At 37.0% G+C, this 19089-nt stretch overlaps 2 protein-coding genes across 2 annotated transcripts in view; both read right to left on the bottom strand.

Annotated features, from left to right (window-relative positions):
- LOC148939517 (sodium channel protein para-like) overlaps positions 1-19089 on the bottom strand; it is a 352192-nt gene that overhangs the window by 230523 nt on the left and 102580 nt on the right. The window contains 1 exon segment of the mRNA XM_089106716.1: positions 8551-8763. Within this exon segment, the coding sequence (XP_088962842.1) occupies positions 8551-8763 (213 nt within the window).
- LOC148939518 (uncharacterized) lies at positions 13670-14599 on the bottom strand. Its single transcript, XM_089107227.1, has one exon. It carries the CDS (start codon positions 14597-14599, stop codon positions 13670-13672), a length of 930 nt encoding a protein of 309 aa, XP_088963353.1.

Below are 19089 nucleotides of genomic sequence, written 5' to 3'. Positions count from 1 at the left end.
ATCTGGAAATCAACTAGCCTACGATGAACAAAATGGCTACCTCAAAATTTGAATTGTATGTGTTTTGGGGAATGATGGGTGTGGGGGGGGGGCTTGGTGCCCTCCAATCACTTTCGACTATTAAAAAGGACACTGGCCCTTTAAATTTCCAATCAAATGATCCTTTTTTGAATTGTCTACGGCAACATCGTTTATAAAAAACTTATATGCCCCCAGGGCATAACTTAAAACACTTGCCCTGAGGGTTCTGGGGGAGTGACCTCCTCAAAAACATATTTTCTCTCTTGAAATCAATTACGCTGAACAAAATGGCTATCTCAAAATTTGAATTGGGTGTGTTTTGGGGAATGATGGGCGTGGGGGGCAAGGTGCCCTCCAATCACTTTCGACTAATAAAAAGGGAACTGGCCCTTTGAATTTCCAATCAAATGATCCTGTTTTGAAGTTTCTACGACAACGTCTTCTATAAAAAGCTTATATGCCCCCAGGGCATAACTTAAAACCCTTGCCCTGAGGGTTGTGGGGGAGTGTCCTCCTCAAAACATATTTTCTCTCTTAAAATCAATTACGCTTAACAAAATGGCTATCGCAAAATTTGAATTGGATGTTTTTTGGGGAATGATGGGCGTGGGGGGGCTAGATGCCCTCCAATCACTTTCTACTAGTACAAAGGGAACTGGCCCTTTGAATTTCAAATCAAATGAGCCTGTTTTGAAGTTTCTACGACAATACCTTCTATAAAAACTTTATATGCCCCCAGAGCATAACTTAAAACCCTTGCCCTGAGGGTTGTGGGGGAGTGTCCTCCTCAAAAACACATTCTCTCTCTTAAAATCAACTACGCTGAACAAAATGGCTATCTCAAAATTTTTATTGGATGTGATTGGGGGAATAATGGGCATGGGGGGGCTAGTTGCCCTCCAATCACTTTTGACTATTGAAAAGGGCACTAACCCTTTGAATTTCCAATTTAATGAGCCTGTTCTGAAGTTTCTACGACAACACCTTCAATAAAAACTTATATGCCTATAGAGCATAACTTAAAACCCTTGCCCTGAGGGTTTTGGGAGAGTGTCCTCCTCAAAAACATATTTTCTATCTGGAAATCAACACGCTGAACAAAATGGCTATCTCACAATTTTTATTGGATGTGTTTGGGAGAATGATGGGCGTGAGGGCAGGGGCTAGTTGCCCTCCAATCACTTTCGACTATTAAAAAGGGCTCTAGCCCTTTGAATTTCCAATCGAATGAGCGTGTTTTGAAGTTTCTACGACAACGCCTTCTATAAAAACTTTATATGCCCCCAGGGCATGACTTAAAACCCTTGCCCTGAGGTTTTTGGGGGAGTGTCCTCCTCAAAAACACATCTTCTATCTGGAAATCAACTACGCTGAACATAATGGCTATCTCACAATTTCGATTGGATGTGTTTGGGGGAATGATTGACATGAGGGGGGGCTAGTTGCCCTCCAATCACTTTTGACTATTAAAAAGGGTACTAGCCACTCCGATTTCCAATAGAATGAGCCCTTTTCGAAGTTTCTACGACAACTCCTTCGATACGAAGTGCCCGGGTATCGAGAAAAAAAAATTCCGCCCACATCGTTCTTTACTTAGGCAGCACTAGCGCGCTGCCTATGATGACACTAAACTCAGTATATGGCCCTATATTTCCTATACGTGTACGCTTTCTGTCAGTGCGTTTATATCACTAGCCTCTTCTTGGGGTTTCTCGTTCCTAGCCTCTGTCTGGGAAAAGGCAAAATGGCAATACTCACGACTGTGACTATTAATATCTGTTAGCACTCGCTGTCTATTATCAACAATATCATGGGAGAGACCACTACGAGGTCTTCTGTTAAATCCTTTTCTTGGAGAATGGTTTCCTATGGGTGCCTCGTTACGAGTGCTTTGTCGATGTGGGTCATTAAGGCTAATAACAGCCCTAGCAGCTCTTTTAGTTGCCTATACTGCTTGAGAAGAGGTTGTCGATGGTATCAATGTCTCGGCAACACTATCTGGCCCCATCGGGATATCAGCGGGGTTATTTTGGAGCCTAGCTCTAGGAGGTGGACCAATATTTTTAACTGGCACCAAGTTACTCTTAACCTCAATCACAGCCTTTTCATCGCACCTGAATAGTCGGCCTTGGATAAACAGCGTGCCACCTCGTAACTTTACATCACGGCCGTCGTTCTGTGCAAGATTAATAATTTCCTTGCGTTTTATATTAGTCTTTTTGTTTTCTGCTTCATATCTGCAACAAAACCTGACTACCACAATCAATCCAATTTCTCTGCCAAAATTATGCCTTATTTTTAAAATTCTTCAAATTCAGATCTACAGCTCATAAGTTTTTAGACAAATATTCTCGTCAGAATAATGATTTTTTCTGCTTCTTCCAAACATCTATAATAACTGCATCATCATAATAAACATCAAGATCATGTAAACTATCCTTTATTCAATACATTCAGCTTTTCTTAGCAGTAACTAGAAAGTGATGACGTTGCCATTACTGTTACCCAAGCAATCCTTTAAAGTATATCTGATGCAGCCACGAAGATCTCTTAACTTTTTCTTGGAACTTTAATGATACCAGTATTTATCCATTATTCTGCTAGCAACTCTTTGTCCATATTTGCTTAGGTAATCCTTATTATTATGACAACGCTCCATGATCCGATATTTTTCTCTGTCAATTTTTGCTTCTCGATATCCCTCGTCTATTGAATACGTTTGTTTTCCACTGTCATTTTTTACTTCCTTAAAATCTAAATCAAAAGGCAAATTTGTTACCATACTTACATGTCCTCGAGTACGGTTCCTTTTGACGGGCATATTTTTCGATTGTCGTACACCTTTGAAAACCAGAGACAAAAACATATCTTACCTGATTTTTTAAAATCCACTTTTTATCTCTTGGGTTCCTTTGTCGGCCTTTAAATATTCTTTTATTATGTTCTAGGATGCTACCTCCCCCAAACGACACTGCGGTGGATAACGCCTTGTCTCTTAACTAAGGATTCTTCGGTGCAATCCGGCGTGTCGTAAGGCGAGTCACGTTCACAGGATGCCATCTATCAAACAGTTCGTGGTAACGAACTGTAAGTAAGGAGCGACCCAGCTCAATAGTAACCGAGACTCTAAAAACGGAATTTTGATACCAATAGATGCATCACAAGAATCAGATTTTTATAATGATTCTAAATATATAAGTTTCATTAAGATTAGTCTGACCCATCAAAAATTACGCGCCTGAGAAAGTCTTCCATATTTTCAAGAAAAAAGGGCAATACCCCCTAAACGTTATAGAACCTTAATGAAAATCACACCATCAGATTCATCGTATCAGAAAACCTACAGTAGAGGTTTCAAGCTCTTATCTGCAAAAATGTGGAATTTTGTATTTTTTGCCAGAAGATTGATCATGGATGCGTGTTTATTGGTTGTTTTTTTCCTCCAGGGGTGATCGTACCGACCCAGTGGTCCTAGAATATCACACGAGAGCTCATTAGAACGGAAATTGAAAGTTCTAAAAATGGAGGGAAAAAATGGGCAGCTAATCCCCCTCCCGCGTTCATTTTTTTCCAAAGTCACCCGATCAAAATATTGGAATAGCCAGTTTGTTCAGCATAGTCGAAAAATATAATAACTATGTCTTCGAGAATGATTAATCCACCACAGTTCCGGGGGAAGGGCTGCAAGTTATGGGCTTTGCCCAATGTTTACATATAGTATTGGTTATTGGGAAGTATGCAGACGTCTTCAAGGGGCATTTTTTCTTTTAACGGGGGGGGGGGGTAGGTCGGGGGTTACATTGAAGGATATTTCCATGGAGGAAGTTTTCATGGGGGAAGGAACATTGCTACGAAGGGGGTAAAGGATTTCCCAGCATTATTTAAAAAAAAGATCAGAAATTAAATAAAAAAAAGTTTTTCAACTGAAAGTAAAGAGCAACATCAAAAATTAAGACAAACAGAAGTTATTACGTATATGATTGGGTTCACCCCCTTGTCAATACCTCGCTCTTTACGCTAAAGTTCTATTTAGTATTTTCATAAGAACTGTTTATTCTAATTAACGGCCTTTGTGATTAAGGGGTAATTCTTAAAGAATTGGCACAACATTTGAACTTTAGCGTAAAGAGCGAGGTATTTAATAGGAATCGAATTTCGTTACATAAGTTAATTCGTAAGTTACGTATATTTATTACTAATAAAAACGTTCGTAAATAAAATTAAACAACTTTGGAGAAAGCCATTTGACCAAAAAAACTAAAATTAATGTATATATTTCGTTTTGATTATTCATGTACGGTGAGCCAAAATCAAAACCTGCATTAATTCAAAAACGTTCAGAAATTAAATGAAAAAAATAAGTTTTTTTTAACTGAAAGTAAGGAGCGACATTTAATAAAAATTAAACGAACAGAGATTATTCCGCATGTGAAAGGGGCTGTCCCCTCCTTAATGCCTCGCTCTTTACGCTAAAGTTTGACTCTTTCTCACACCTCTATTTTTTAAAGCAATAAAAAAACTTTAGCGTAAAGAGCGAGGCAATGAGGAGGTGACAGCCCCTTACAGATACGGAATAATTTCTGTTCATTTTAAGTTTTAATGTCGCTCCTTACTTTCAGTTAAAAAAACTTGTTTTTTTACCTTTTTTTTATATTTTATTGTAGTGATATGTTCTTACAATCGATACCGGTTGCTTGTCTTTCATACTTTGTTCGTTTTTTCTTTCGTGTAGTTTTTTCTCTTGACACCATTGTATTTATAAGTGTTTTTATCAATTACAAATTTTAATTTTTAAGGTGACTTGACCTGTCTGCAACCATGGTATCACTGCAACAAGGATCAGTAAGAATACAGGAAAATGGTGAGATTTTTAGGTGAAATAACATCCAATGTGCTCCTTATGACACCCTATAAAGGGAGGCTCCATTGTGATCGGGAAAAACGTTAATGGATACAAAAGATTTTTTCGTAGCTATAATAAGAGTAAACAAAAGCATGCTTGCGAGGGGTTTTTCACTTTCCACCACATGATGTGCACCTTGGAGCACCGCGTGTGCTGCACAGCCCTGACACGTGTGGAATAGTTTCTACACACATAGCACAGTCCCAGCAATATTTGGCTTTGTTCCACCACACTTGGCATGCACCATGTGGTGCTCTTGAGTTCTGTAAGTCACCCGCTTTCTAGTATTTGTTTTTATTTAACTTTAATACTCGATAAAATTAAAAAAAACATTTTTTATTAAATACTTTGGGAGATTCATACCCAAAACCGATTGACGGAATTGTAACGCCATTAAGCTGAAAAAAAAATAGGATGAACAAAGAGGGAAATACCAAAAAGAAAACGCTGAAAGCAAAAAGGAAATGCTGAAAGAAAACGACAAGCGTGCGAAGGCTGAAGCTCCGAACATCATCCAAGTGATCAGTATATAATGTCATGGTAACATATAGGCGAGAATACATTTGCGAAGGCTAAAGACCCAATCGATAAGACAAAAAACGCCACCAAACATGATTTTTTGGGATTTAGTCAGTTTTAATGAGAATTCGACCATGATAAACAGCTTCAAAATATATTGTTAAACGTACTAATGTTTTTTTTCACTTTTTTGCTTATAATCTGGGCTTAATGGTTGCAGTATTAAAGAATAGCGCTAAAAGATTGAGCACCAATTTCAACTGAGCCACGGAGAAACAGGGAGTTTCTGTGCACAAAATGCCAAGATTCAACGACTTCTCAATCCCGTCACTACTGAAAAAAAAGAAGTTTAATACTTCTTACAAGAGAACCAATCAAACAGTTCGTGGTAACGAACTGTAAGTAAGGAGCGACCCGGCTCAATGGTAACCGAAACTCTAGAAAACGGGTTTTTGATACCAATAGATATATCAAAAGAATCAGATGTCAATGCTGATTTCAAATATATAATTTTCATTAAGTTTAGTGCTACCCTTCAAAAGTTACGAGCCTGGGAATATGTAGCTGATTTTCAAAAAAGTGGGGAAACACCCCCTAACAGTTATAGAACCTTAATGAACATCACATCATCATATTCAGCGTATTAGAGAACCCTACTGTAGAGTTTTCAAGCTCCTATCTACAAAAATGTGGAATTTTACATTTTTTGCCAGAAGAAAGATCACGGATGCGTGTTTATTTGTTTTTGTTTTTGTTTTCTTTTTCCAGGGGTGATCGTATCGACCCAGTGATCCTAGAATATCGTGGGAGGGCTCATTGGAACGGAAATTAAAAGTTCTAGTTCCCTTTTTAAGTGACCAAAAAAAATGGAGGGCAACTAGGCCCCCTCCCATGCTTATTTTTTTCCCAAAGTCACCCAATCAAAATTTTGAGATAGCCATTTTGTTCAGCATGGTCGACAATATGATAAATATGTCTTTAAGGGTGAATTAATCCCCCGAAGGTCCCAGAGGGAGGGCTAAAAGTTATGAACTTTAACCACTGTTAACATATAGTATTCGTTATTGTGAAGTATACAGAAGTTTTAAGGAGTTTTTTTTCTGGTAGTGGGAGGGACGGGTGGGTCGGTGGTTATGTTGGAGGATCTGTTCATGATGGAAGTTTTCATGGGGGAAGGGAAATTGCCATGAAGGGGGCGCTGGACTTGCCAGCATTATTTATTGGTTATTGGGAAGTATACAACCATTTTCAGGACGCATTTTTTTCTGGGGGGGGGGGGCTAGAGGAGGGGGTTACTCTGGAGAATATTTCCGTGGAGGATGTTTCTTTGGGGTAAGAGACATTTCTATGAAGGGGGCGCCGGATTTCCAAGCATTAGAAATTAAATCGATCATCAGACGATCAGAAATTAAATAAAAAAAACAAGTTTTTTCAATTGAAATGTAAGAAAGAATATTAGAACTTAAAACGGACAGAAATTATAACGTATGTGAGGGGGTTCTCCCCCAAGTCAATACGTCGCTCTTTACGCTACAGTTTTTTTTAGTGCTTTCAAAAGAGCTATCTATTCTAATTAAACGGCCTTTGTGATTCAGGGGTTTGTGAATAAACATTTTTTTTAACTTTTAACGTAATGAGGGTGATAATGACTAAGAGGAGAACCCCTTCATATACGTAATAACATATACGTAATAAAAAAAAACAATAAAAAAACAAGCGATACGGCTCAATAGTAATCGAAACTTTTAAAAACGGAATTTTGATGTCAATAAATGTATCAAGAGAATGTGTTTATAATGCTCATACTAAATATATAAGTTTTATTAAGTTTAGTATTACTCATCAAAGACTCCAGGCCTGAGGAATTTTACTCGATTTTTTAAAGAGGGGGGAAACACCCCCTACCATTGAAAAAATTTTAATGAAAATCATACCGTCAGATTCAGCGTATCAGAAAACCCTATTACATAGGTTTCAAGCTCATATCTGCAAAAATCTGCAACTTTGTATTTTTTGCCAGAAGAAAAATATACGAATATAGAAGTTAGTTACGTAAGTTAATTTGTAAAGACATCCATTTAGCAAAATAAAAGTAAAATTTTTATGCAAATAAAAGCTGCAATAACTAAAAAACGATCAGAAATTAAATAAAAAAAACAAGTTTTTTAAACTGAAAGTAAGGAGCGACATTAAAACTTAAAACGAACAGAAATTATTCCGTATATGAAAGGGGCTGTCCCCTCCTCAACGCCTCGCTCTTTACGCTAAAGTTTGACTCTGTCTCACAACTTTATTTTTTAAAACAATAAAAAACTTTAGCGTAAAGAGCGAGGCGTTGAGGAGGGGACAGCCCCTTTCATATACGGAATAATTTCTGTTCGTTTTAAGTTTTAATGTCGCTCCTTACTTTCAGTTTAAAAAACTTGTTTTTTTTATTTAATCATAATGAAAAGGCGGAGTTATTTGCCTGTCCAATACTTCAATTTCCTTTTCAGTCTGGACGTCTACAATCGTCACTCAGTATCAGTTAACCCGGTTCTAAAAAGACGGGGACATATCTCTCTCGGTATCCATTATTCCGGAACAAAGTTATTGGCTTGTAAAAATACGTTAAAAATAAAAACATCAAATCACACTTTTCAGCACGGAAATATAGGACAGTGATTTCTTTTTTTCTCTTTGATTGGGCTACTTTGCACGTTAACTATTACTTTCTGATACGAAACGGAAATGAAAAACTGAGTCACGTCACTACTAAACATTCAAAACTTGATAATTTTTCTGTTGTTCGAGGCAGGGGACAGTAAACATGGCAATTTCAATAGTGTACTTTTATTCCAATTTACCGCCATTCTTTAGGGTTTCAAGCTCTTTTTGAGATACTCAAAACTTTCTTGTTGTAAGTTCAAATTGCACTCTGTTTGAATCTGAATGAAAATTAACATCCCAAAATAATATGACATGGGAAGTATCTGGCACTACAGTTTTTTTAGGCAACTATCGGCCGTGGATCGTTCTTTATTAGGCTGCAGTTATTGCTGCAACCATGATCTTGCTGGAAAAATTTAGTACAATAAGCATCAGGAAATAGAAGAATAAAGACTTACATTCATTACGATTAAACGCTTCCCAACTTTCGTCAGTCAAGTTTCCCCAAGATCCATCATCTGGAAAGTTTCTTATACATTTTTGCCGAAGGACCCCCATGTAAATCTGTAGTCCTAGCAGAGCAAAAACAGACAGAGAAAAGACAGTTAAGATAATCACATCTCGGAGGTTCTTGACAGACTCAATCACAGCACCAACAATGGTCTTCAAGCCTGAATAAAAAATAAGTGAGAAACAGATTCCATATAATAAAAAGAAAAACCTTTGAACTAAAAAATTTTGACTTTAAATCTTAATCTTTGAAATTAAAAATTTGGAAAAACTAAAACTAGGATAAACGAAAAAAAAATAAATGAACTCAAAATCATACTCTGAGGCGCAACCAATAAGGCATCTGTTGCTTACCAGCTGTGTATGGGTAGCATGTATAGTGTCTCTAGGGCAGTGCCCCCCCTAAATATGCAGACGAATTTAAAATTAATATCTAAATAATTACTTTTATTCTCCATGACCACACTGCCTTTTCTATGACAAAATCAACAAGAATTCCAAATAGGTCCTTTTTATTGAACAGTGAAACAAAACATTGTTCTTCGCTTGCCTATTTAGCAATTAATAAGTCTTCCAAAAATTTTATTTCCTATTCTTATGTAGTTTGTAATATTATACATTTTTGTTGACGTTAATTTTCTATTTCAGTTTAAAAGAAGTTCATTCGGAAGTACACATTCCTCGTGGTTATTCACTTTGCTTCATGATACGGCCGCGCTTCTCCGAAAGATTCAGATAACTTTTGAACTCCCTTTCTTTTTCCAACGGGGTTTAATACCCTGCCGATTAATATCAATTGATAAGAAGAGGAAAATCATTTTCAAATCTGAAAGAAATAGTTTATCTTGTAATAGGCAATGGAATAGATTATTCTTTGATTAGCAAATTAGCAGGAGCTAGTAAAGAACAAACTAAATCGTCATCGCTATAACTTGAGCCACCATTTAAAGTAAAATCTGCTTAATACACTTTGCTGCGTCCAATATATTGTACAATACCTCCTTTCCAATGTCAAACATATTTTTAAGTAATTGATAATTTACATTATTTAAAGTCGTTTCCCCATTCAGCCCATTAGATTTACGAATATTGGCTGCAGAATTGTCCACGAGAGATCGAAGCCCGTCTCGACCGCGATATCATACCCTAATATCATCGGTAGTGGCACCGGTGGCGCTGTTCCACGTACTCATGTGGCACCAGGTGACTACACTGGTGGTGCTAGGTAGGAATACTGGCTGGTATACATAGACCATAGTACCAAAATTGTGATGATCTAACTCCCCCTGCTTGTGCTTAAATGTACTTTTTTGTTCTGTATAATTGTGCATATCTCTATTATGCTCTTTATATATATAGATTTATTCCACTAAGGCTAGGAATAAGTGATGATGAAAAGGTGACTTTGGGCAACAAAAAGATTGATCAGGTGGATAGCTTCAGTTACCTTGGTAGCATCAAATAGTTCGTGGTAATGAACTGTAAGTGAGGAGCAACTCGGCTCAATAGTAACCGAAGCTCTAAAAAACAAAATTTTAATGTCAGTAGATACATCAAAAGAATCAGCTTATTAGACTAATTCCAAATATATAAGATTCATCAAGTTTAGTGTTGTCCATCAAAAGATACGAGCCTGAGAAAATTTGCCCAATTTTTGTAATAGGGGTGAAACACCCCCCCTAAAATTCAAGGAATCTTAATGAAAATCACACTGTCATATTCTAAATACCAGAGAACCCCTCTGTAGAAGTTTCAAGCTTTTATACCCAAAATGTGGAAATTTGCTATTTTTGCCAGAATATAGATCATGGATGCGTGTTTATTTGTCTGTTTTTCTTTTTCTTTCTTTTTTCCCCAGGGGTGATCGTGTTGAAATAGTGGTCCTCAAAGATCGGGAGAGGGTACATTCGAATGGAAACTAAAAGTTCTAGTGCCCTTTCTAAGTTGTTTGTTTTTCTTTTTCTTTCTTTTTTTCCCCAGGGGTGACCGTGTTCAAATAGTGGTCCTAAAAGATCGGGAGAGGGCGCATTCGAATGGAAACCAAAAGTTCTAAGGGCCCTTTTTAAGTGACCCAAAAGATTGGAGGGAAACTGGGCCCCTCCCACACCCATTTTCTACCCAAAATTATTTGACCAGGATTTTGAGATAGCCATTTTGTTCAGTATAGTTGAAAGATCAAATAACTATGTCTTTAGGTGTAAAATGGCCCCCCCACAGTCCGTGGGGAAAGGCCTGTAAGTTATGACATTGGCCCATTGTCTACGTATAGCATTGTTATTGGGAAGTATACAGACATTTTTCGGGAGGGTATTATACCCTCCCGGAAGTATACAGACATTTTTTCGGGAGCGGTATTATAGTATTGTTATTGGGAAGTATACACACATTTTTCGGGAGGGGAGTGGCTGTGCTTGGGGTGTGCTGCCAAAATTAATATGGAAATTTCGTTTTGATTTTTCATGTATGGTGAGCCAAATTTGAACCTTCATTAGTTGAAAAAACGTTCAGAAATTAAATATAAAAAAAAGTTTTTTAACTGAAAGTAAGAAGCGACATTAGAACTTAAAACAAACAGAAATTATTCCGTATATGAAAGGGGCTCTCCCCTCCTCAACGCCTCACTCTTTACAATACGTTTGACTCTTTGACACAACTTTACTTTTTAAGACAATAAAAACCTTAGCGTAAAGAGTAAGGCGTTGAGGAGGGACAGCCCCTTTCATATACGGAATAATTTATATAATATGGAATAATACGGAATAATAAGTTTTAATGTCACTCCTAACTTTCAGTTAAAAAAATGTTTTTTTATTTAATTATTAGTAAAAACGGTGGGAGCAGTGAAGATGTTGAAAGTAGAATAACCAAGGCTCAGGGCGTTTTTTTTACAGTTAAAAAAAAAGTTTGGAAGAATAGGAAGATAAGTCTGTAAACAAGATTAGAATATTTGAAGCTACAGTGATGACAGAGGTCAAGTATGGCTCTGAAGCATGGGCGCTCCGAAAAATGGATGAAGATTTGCTAGATGTTTTCCAGAGAAACTGCCTACGGATTATTCTGGGTACCCTGCTGACTGACCGTATTTCAAACAACAGGCTGTACAAAAAGTTTGGTTCAATCTTGCTTTCTAGGGTTATAATGAGAGAAAGGTTGAGATGGCTAGGGAACGATCTGCAGATGAAAGATGACAGATTGCCAAAGATTTTCTTTTCGGCCAACCGTCTATGGATAAACGCAAAGCAGATCGTCTGTAGTTGGGGTGGGAGGATGTCATAAATAAATATTTAAAGGAAATGAGAACTTCAGGGGAGGTTGTAAAGAGGGAGGCCTTAAATAGATTGGGATAGAGGAGGAGCGTCTATAGCTGTGTTGGCCTGAGGCAGCTTGGTGCTGCGGTGGGTTGTTAGCAGTAGTAATAGTAATATCCGCCAACTCTGCCATTTCTTCAATTGTTTTTGGGTTCTTCTCTTTTAAGTATATATTCAAATCTGTGTGTATGTGAGTTTTTTTTAGAAATTGTCCCTTCACTGGCTTTTCTACTACCTTCTTAAGCTTTCATGTAATTCGTATACTCTATAATGATATATTCACCTAATTCTAACCATTTTATTTTAAATTTGTCAGTTTAAAATAAAACAAACAAATAAAACTTAACTTCTCTCCAGGTTTCTGAATTTCTTTGTTTTATTTCTGAACTTCTGGCGGAAGTGCTCCGAAGATAATTCAAATCGCCTAAAAATTGCCTCTTTTACTTTTTGGAATTTTTTTCGCAATGCCTTGGCAAAGCCATATGAGCAACTTGTGATTTAACTTTGACTGTAGACCGTTTGACCCGTTTTCTCGTTCGACCCGTGTAGACTTTGACCCGTTTTTCTCGAGCCACCCGTTTAATTCTCAGATTTATTTTTCGAAATTAGAAATATACAAATATATGTCTTAGCTATCTTTCATCGATTAGAGGTTTGTGGTGCGCATTTTATCTATATTAGATGATTGTTGTATCGTTTGGGCATTTCTCCCTGCAAAAGTTTCCATTAATAGCCTCGTATTCGCCTCTTCTTTTCGTCCCCTGGCTATTCTGTCCACCTCCCTTTCTTTCCTGCCAGTTTCTTATTTTCGTTCCCTGGCTATTCTCTGAGTCCCCTAACTTTTGACCCAGTAATTCATCATTTGCGCAAAATCTAAATGATAACTTTTCTGGGATCACCTGCTGGATACTGAGCTCATACTATTTCTACTATTTGGTCTATTTTGATTTCTCCTTTCACTCTCTGAGTCTGTTCGTTCCATAATTCTCTGACTAGTATATGGTTTACCCCGAACCCACGATTCCTCTTCATTTTGTTTGGTGTCTGAGGGATAAATCTACCTTGATTCTCATGTATTTTCATCTAATGAATCTTTCCCATTACGAATTGTAGCCTCTGTATCCTCTTCGTATCCTTCATATCCTGGTGTACTACTTCCTGATTTAGTTCTTTCTAATCCAATCTCTGTTCCTCTGTCTAGGTATCCACTTACTGGGAACAACTGTTTTTGTCTCTGTCCAACCTGGTTTCCCCCTTCTGTTCGTACTGGGAACCGCTCTATCCGTGAGCTTGTTGGAAGTTACCTCCAACATACGAATCAGTTATTTAATGTGCTGATTGAAATTTCGTTTTGTCAAAATGTGACGTCATTTCCATACTTTTCCAAGATGTTTTAACTTTTCTATATCTATGGTCAAATCACCTCTTGTTGTTATTGAGAGAAACAAACTTCATGTTGACTCCACTGTTAGCCTGTTGCGTTTCCTATCTCCTAAGAGAGCTGGAACGTGTTGCTCTTCTAAATTCGTACTCATTGTACTCATTCTAATAGTACCTAGTTTCCGATATTTTTCTACGAAAATTTCAAATCGAAGTAAAACCTTAATATAATTCGATTTATAAACATTTTTCTTATATAGAGCCAGGCTCGTCAGATTTTCAATTTGTTATAGCGTACGTAATTTTGTATCTTTCCGCGCAATTTCTTTCATAGGTTGCTATATATACTAAATTAACCCGTATCTTCGGAAACGCTTGTCTAATTCACTGCCGGTGTCCCAGAAGTGCTCCTAGTCTGTTTCTGACTACAGTTTTCTGGTTCGTCTGAGGGGTCTAAAGGTGGTTTTAAGCACATCGGAACAAAAGCATAATTCTCCTTTATACTTCCCAATGATTGCATGTGTCCATACCTAGCACCACTCATAATTGGCGAGATCAATAGAGCTTCCTGTAGATAATCCTTCGAATGCAACGGTAAAAACTCGAAAAACATACCACCTAATGTTGCTATCATTTTACCATCCCTAACTTCCAATTCACCGGCTATCACCATTTTTTCTTTCGGCCAATCAAAAGGTAGTCTATCAGGAAGTTGCCCAAGAATTAAACTAGACATTTCTAGCTTTTCTTTCAACGGCTCATTCTCAACTATTTCTATTTTTGCAGGAGTCTTTTTCACTTTCACTTTCTCTTCGGCAGCAGGCCGGAGAGAAAATTTTTCATCTTCACTTTTCAAATCCTCCTTCAGATATAGTTTTAGTTTTTGTTCTACATCGGTATTGCGTAATATAACTGGATACTCAGAAGGGTCATCATTAGCATTCAAATCTGTTTCTGATTCGCCGTATGCTGATTGAAGTTTCTCACGCTTCTTAACAGTCTTTCTTATCATAGAGGCAGCTCTGCTGACAGCTGATGAAGTAGCGTATCTTTTTTGTCTATTTGAGCTATCGGACACACCTTGAGAAAATGTTCCGGACACCTGTTCATATCTATCATTTGCTTTGATTTGTTTTGGAATTCCCTTTTCAATTGTTTCCTTTTTTACTTTTGGCCCTCTTCCTTTTTTCTTTGCTTTTTCATCAGTGACACGGAGATTAGCTGCTGCTTTGTTTATCTTGAACCGACTCTTCTTTCCTGAATTCAAATCAGCTGGAATCAGTGTTGAGAGTAGCTTCGATCTAACCATTATTAAAATCAAGAATGAGAGAATTTAAAGCTTTGTCGTTCTTAAGTAGTAATTATGACGTCACGGCGTAATGATTTTATTGACGTCATGGCGCAATGATATTATTTCATGACGTCATCAGAAACAACAATATAATTTCGTGTTTTTCTATTCACGTCATAGCTCTAATATAAAGCTATGACGACATTCATTATTTATCTAGTAGGGTTTCAGACAAAGTAGTTCTAATGATGTACTTTTGTTTTGATCTTACTCTATTTTTAGGAGTTTTGGGTTTTTATATTTCTTAGCATGGGACTGATCGTCTCTTACTAGGTTGCTAGCTACTGCTGCAACCCAAATTATAAGAGGCAGCCTAGCCGAGTGGTCCAAGACACTGGTGTTAGCCACCAGTCTCTTCGGAGGCGTGGGTTCAAATCTTACCGCTGGTGTACGATTATGTTTGAAAGACTGCAGTGTGAAAAGACATCAAAAATGCAGTTTTTGGTGGACAAAATTTATTCTCTTTTAGAAATAATTTATTTTAGTTACTATAGATTTTTAACCCAATTAATTTCCTTTAAAATGAGCTATTGAACAACCCTCTACGATGTTCCAGTGCCAAGCTATCTGTGGAAAAGAAAAAAGAAAAGAGAAAAAAATATCCCGTTTGGGGAGAATAACGTGGTTAAAGTCAATTTTCTTGATTTTCAAGCCAATATATTTCCCTTGCTGTTCAAGCCAAGGGACAGAAAGTTTCCTATACAGGGGTTTCGGACAAGGCGGTTCTAATGGTGTACTTTTTGTTTTGATCTGACTCCTTTGTTAGGAACTATGGGTTTTTATATTTCTTAACATTGGACGTGATCATCTCTTACTAGGTTGATAGCTACCGCTGCAACCCGGAAAGAAGTGCTACTCCTTTTATTTAGGTTTGGTGAATCCATATTGAGCACTGATTTATTCCCTTTACTTTTATTGTCTGTTTTATTATGCAATCCTTACGCTAAATCGGTAATTCGTGTTCAGAATGACATTTTATCGTTAGGACTAATTTATATAATAATTATTATTCCTGAGTAAGCTAGAAATGGCAATTTTTTGTCACTTGCCAGTTTTTATTCAGCATTCAGTTCAGCAATAGTTCTTTCAGTTACCAGTTCATCAGCTAAGGATTATATTCGTCACTATCACTGAATATCACTATATGCACTGAATATGCGTCGGCAAGTACAGTCTTATGTTCTTTGGCTTTGCAAAACAATCCTAACGAGACAGAACGATAGCCTTCTAGGCATCGTCGGCTACTAATCCAACTGCATGCACAGAAAAACTGCGAGATAAAGAGGTTTATATTTCAAATAGTGAGTGAAAACCCAGTGTATATAAATAAATTTCAACAAAAACAACATTTTCATATTTAAGATAATGTCTTACCGGGTATGATTTTATGTTTAAACAACTCAAAAATTCCATATCACCTCATCATCAGCTCTTCCATAGTTATATATTTTAAATAAAAAAAAGCCCTTATCGAATAGTAAAAAACGCACGACAGGGAATTAGGCAGGAGAGTAACTCGAATATGACATCATACCCTAGAGAAGCAAGTTTTAAAAAGATACTTATGCTATATTATTTTATCAAAATATACGTGTGTTGTATCATCATGCATATGATGATTCAGTTTTGTCAGAATTTGCATTTTATTTTTGTGTTTCGGTTACTGTGGGATAAAGTTCGTTCTTTCGCTATAAATTTAATAAAAAAAACTGGTTAGTAAGAAAAGCTTGCCATTTGCAGATGATTCAGCAATGGTGATTATTATCTCGATTAGTCTTAATTTTCAACGTAATGATCATGATGATCGTTGATCAAACGATGATCAAACTATTTATAGTCATAGTATTTTTATCTACAAAGTAATTGGACAAATTTATCAGAGAATCAGTTTTGTGGCACATCCAGCACAAACCACTCAAGGTGATTTTGAACCACGTTTATATTGCCGAATGTACCTTTTAGACCCCAATGAAGCGGCTGACGAATGCATTGTACATCCTTTGGATAATGGGATCCCTCGTATCTTAATAGATCTGATGGTAGAAATATTGTGAGACACAAATCACTATACCTAAGGTTACAGGATAATGTGAGAAGGTGAGAAGTATGTAAATCAACGAGCTGGTTCACTGGGACAACAACCTCCAAACTTGTAGTTCATTGTTATTGTGCCAGATGGCGCGGAGCATAGAAGGTTCAACCCTCCAGTTTGTTATGAAGCATCTGTTGTTCTTACTCTTAATGCTAACCATATTTTTCCTTCAAATGAAATGTTTGTAAAACGACGTGGCAAAAAAGTTGTCAATTTGAAAAATACCGACCATGGTGTGAAGCCGTTTACCTACCCATTGTTTAATCCAGCTGGAATGTCAGGATGGATCGCGGATATGCGACTTCAAACACTTTATGCAAGTCGTCCTCATCTAACACAGCCGTCCGTATCTAACTCGGCTTGAATTAGCACAGTAGCGCATCGCTTTTCGACGTGAATACGCCAATTGACTTTCTCTGCAAGCTGTACCACGCAACCTGCGTCGCATAGGGTTTAATGCTTTACATGTTTGTGGACTACGTTTCCAACAGTATATTGTCGATACAATTATCTCTGCTGAACGTGATCGCATCCAATTGACAAAATTGAACCAGAAAAATTATTTGGCTGACAGCTACGGAGGTGTTACACAACTTATCAACGACTTGCTGTGAAACAGAATACAATTGTTGGTGAAAAGTAATACTACCGTCATCATTCACAGGATCACTACGCTACCATGCTTTACATTTTGAAGATGTCATAGCTACTGTTCGTGGACTTGAACCACCAAATTTCTTCATAAATATGATTTGCAATCCTGATTGGCTAGAAATTAAAGAAGCAGCACGTACTATGTTTGAAGACGATACATTTATTATAGTTTACTAAGAAGAAGAAGGGGCATCGAAACTGTTTGTTAAGGATTCCTTTGACCTGCTTTTGTAGATATTAATTTATTTCTTGATAGATTATAGACAACACATCTCAAAAAGCTTGAAAATGAACACATTTTAAAGACGAACTATTTTCTTTCTATATCTTGACTTCCCGGTCTTCTTTTTCTTGGAATAGCCCTTTTTTTAAGTGGCGTCAAGTTGTTTTGTCCCCCCCTGCAAGATTTGGGAAATAATTTGTTGGGGGTATTTTCACTGAAAATACCTGGTTTGGTATTGCCACTAAAAAACGAAGAAAATTGCCCCCCCTAGGCTTTGAAAAATAAGGTTTACCCTCCTCCATAAGCCATTCTTTTATGAATTGACGCCAACAAACCATTATAATGCAAACTATTGAAAGTACCAAGCCAAACCTCTTATATCTGTTTATCAATGTTAGCTAGGTCTGATTTTACTATTGCTTCTGCTTGTAATGTATCTTCAAATTATCTAATCCTCGAATTATAAATGGTAAGAATCGTTTAGTGTATCTGAAGATTTTTAACGACGGGTCACAGATCGGCCACTTTACAGATTAATCTATCGTGTGTTTTTTTTTCTTTTTATATTTTGTGACTTTTAATATTAAGTGTTTTATGGCTTTGAGCCAAAATCCCCACCCTCAAAGATGTTTTGCACCACCTCCCCCATAAGCTCTGAGAAATACCCTTTTTCGTAGATTCATTAAAAATTAAAAGAAATGAATGAAATAGCCCTCTTTAGATTTAAAAATACGTATTTGACCTCTCCCCCTTGCTTTCATGAAGTGACCCACTAAGCTTATCTGCTTTTGAACTTGAGTCGTGTTTTCAGGCTCAGTGGGCTTAAACACGGGTTGTTATCGTCTACTTTCTAGTTTTTCGTCTAGGTTCAGCTATTTTCAGCGGGTTCAAAGTTTCAACCCCGTGTTTTCCTCGAGAACCTCATTTGAGAGGACGCTTGTTGCACTAGACGAGAACAATCCGTGTTCGAACCCGCTGAGCCTGAAAACGCGGCTTTGGTTAAATAATGGAACACAGTAAACCCTGTCAATCAACACGAAAATCAGACCTGAAAATCTATATAAATAGCTCATTTTTTTTTTGGTCAAATCTCCTCATTGCACACACGAGGTAATATGAGGGGGCAAAATTTCAGCCTTTCTTTAATCCCTCTAAGACGTGCCTAAGTCATCTAACCCTTGACAAAAATTTATAGCCTTATGCTTGTTCCAGTTTTGTCAATTTTATGAAATTGTTAGTGTAAGAAAATTTATAAGCGGTATAATTTTCTGTTATGTAAGAGGCCGCCCATGTTATATGTACATAATAACCGTTGTAGTGACATCATTTTGTTTTTTGGTTTATTTCGATGAAATTACCAGAAACAGATAGTTTTTAATGAAAATACCAAAATAAATATTTTTCAAAATATAGGTGAGGCACCAGCCCCTTAGCAGTTAAATTTAATTGTATCCACTTATGAGAATAGGCTACGATAAG

Source organism: Artemia sp. Qi Xiang Cuo, chromosome 21, assembly GCF_049724085.1.
Source record: "Artemia sp. Qi Xiang Cuo chromosome 21, ASM4972408v1, whole genome shotgun sequence".
Classification (NCBI taxonomy): Eukaryota; Metazoa; Arthropoda; class Branchiopoda; order Anostraca; family Artemiidae; genus Artemia; species Artemia sp. Qi Xiang Cuo.
Note: the sequence above shows the minus strand (reverse complement) of the source record. Positions and strands in the feature narration are given on the sequence as shown.

What these genes read in the sequence shown, in the direction of transcription:
- LOC148939518 (XM_089107227.1), bottom strand. Translation starts at nt 14,599, where the DNA reads ATGGTTAGATCGAAGCTACTCTCAACACTGATTCCAGCTGATTTGAAT.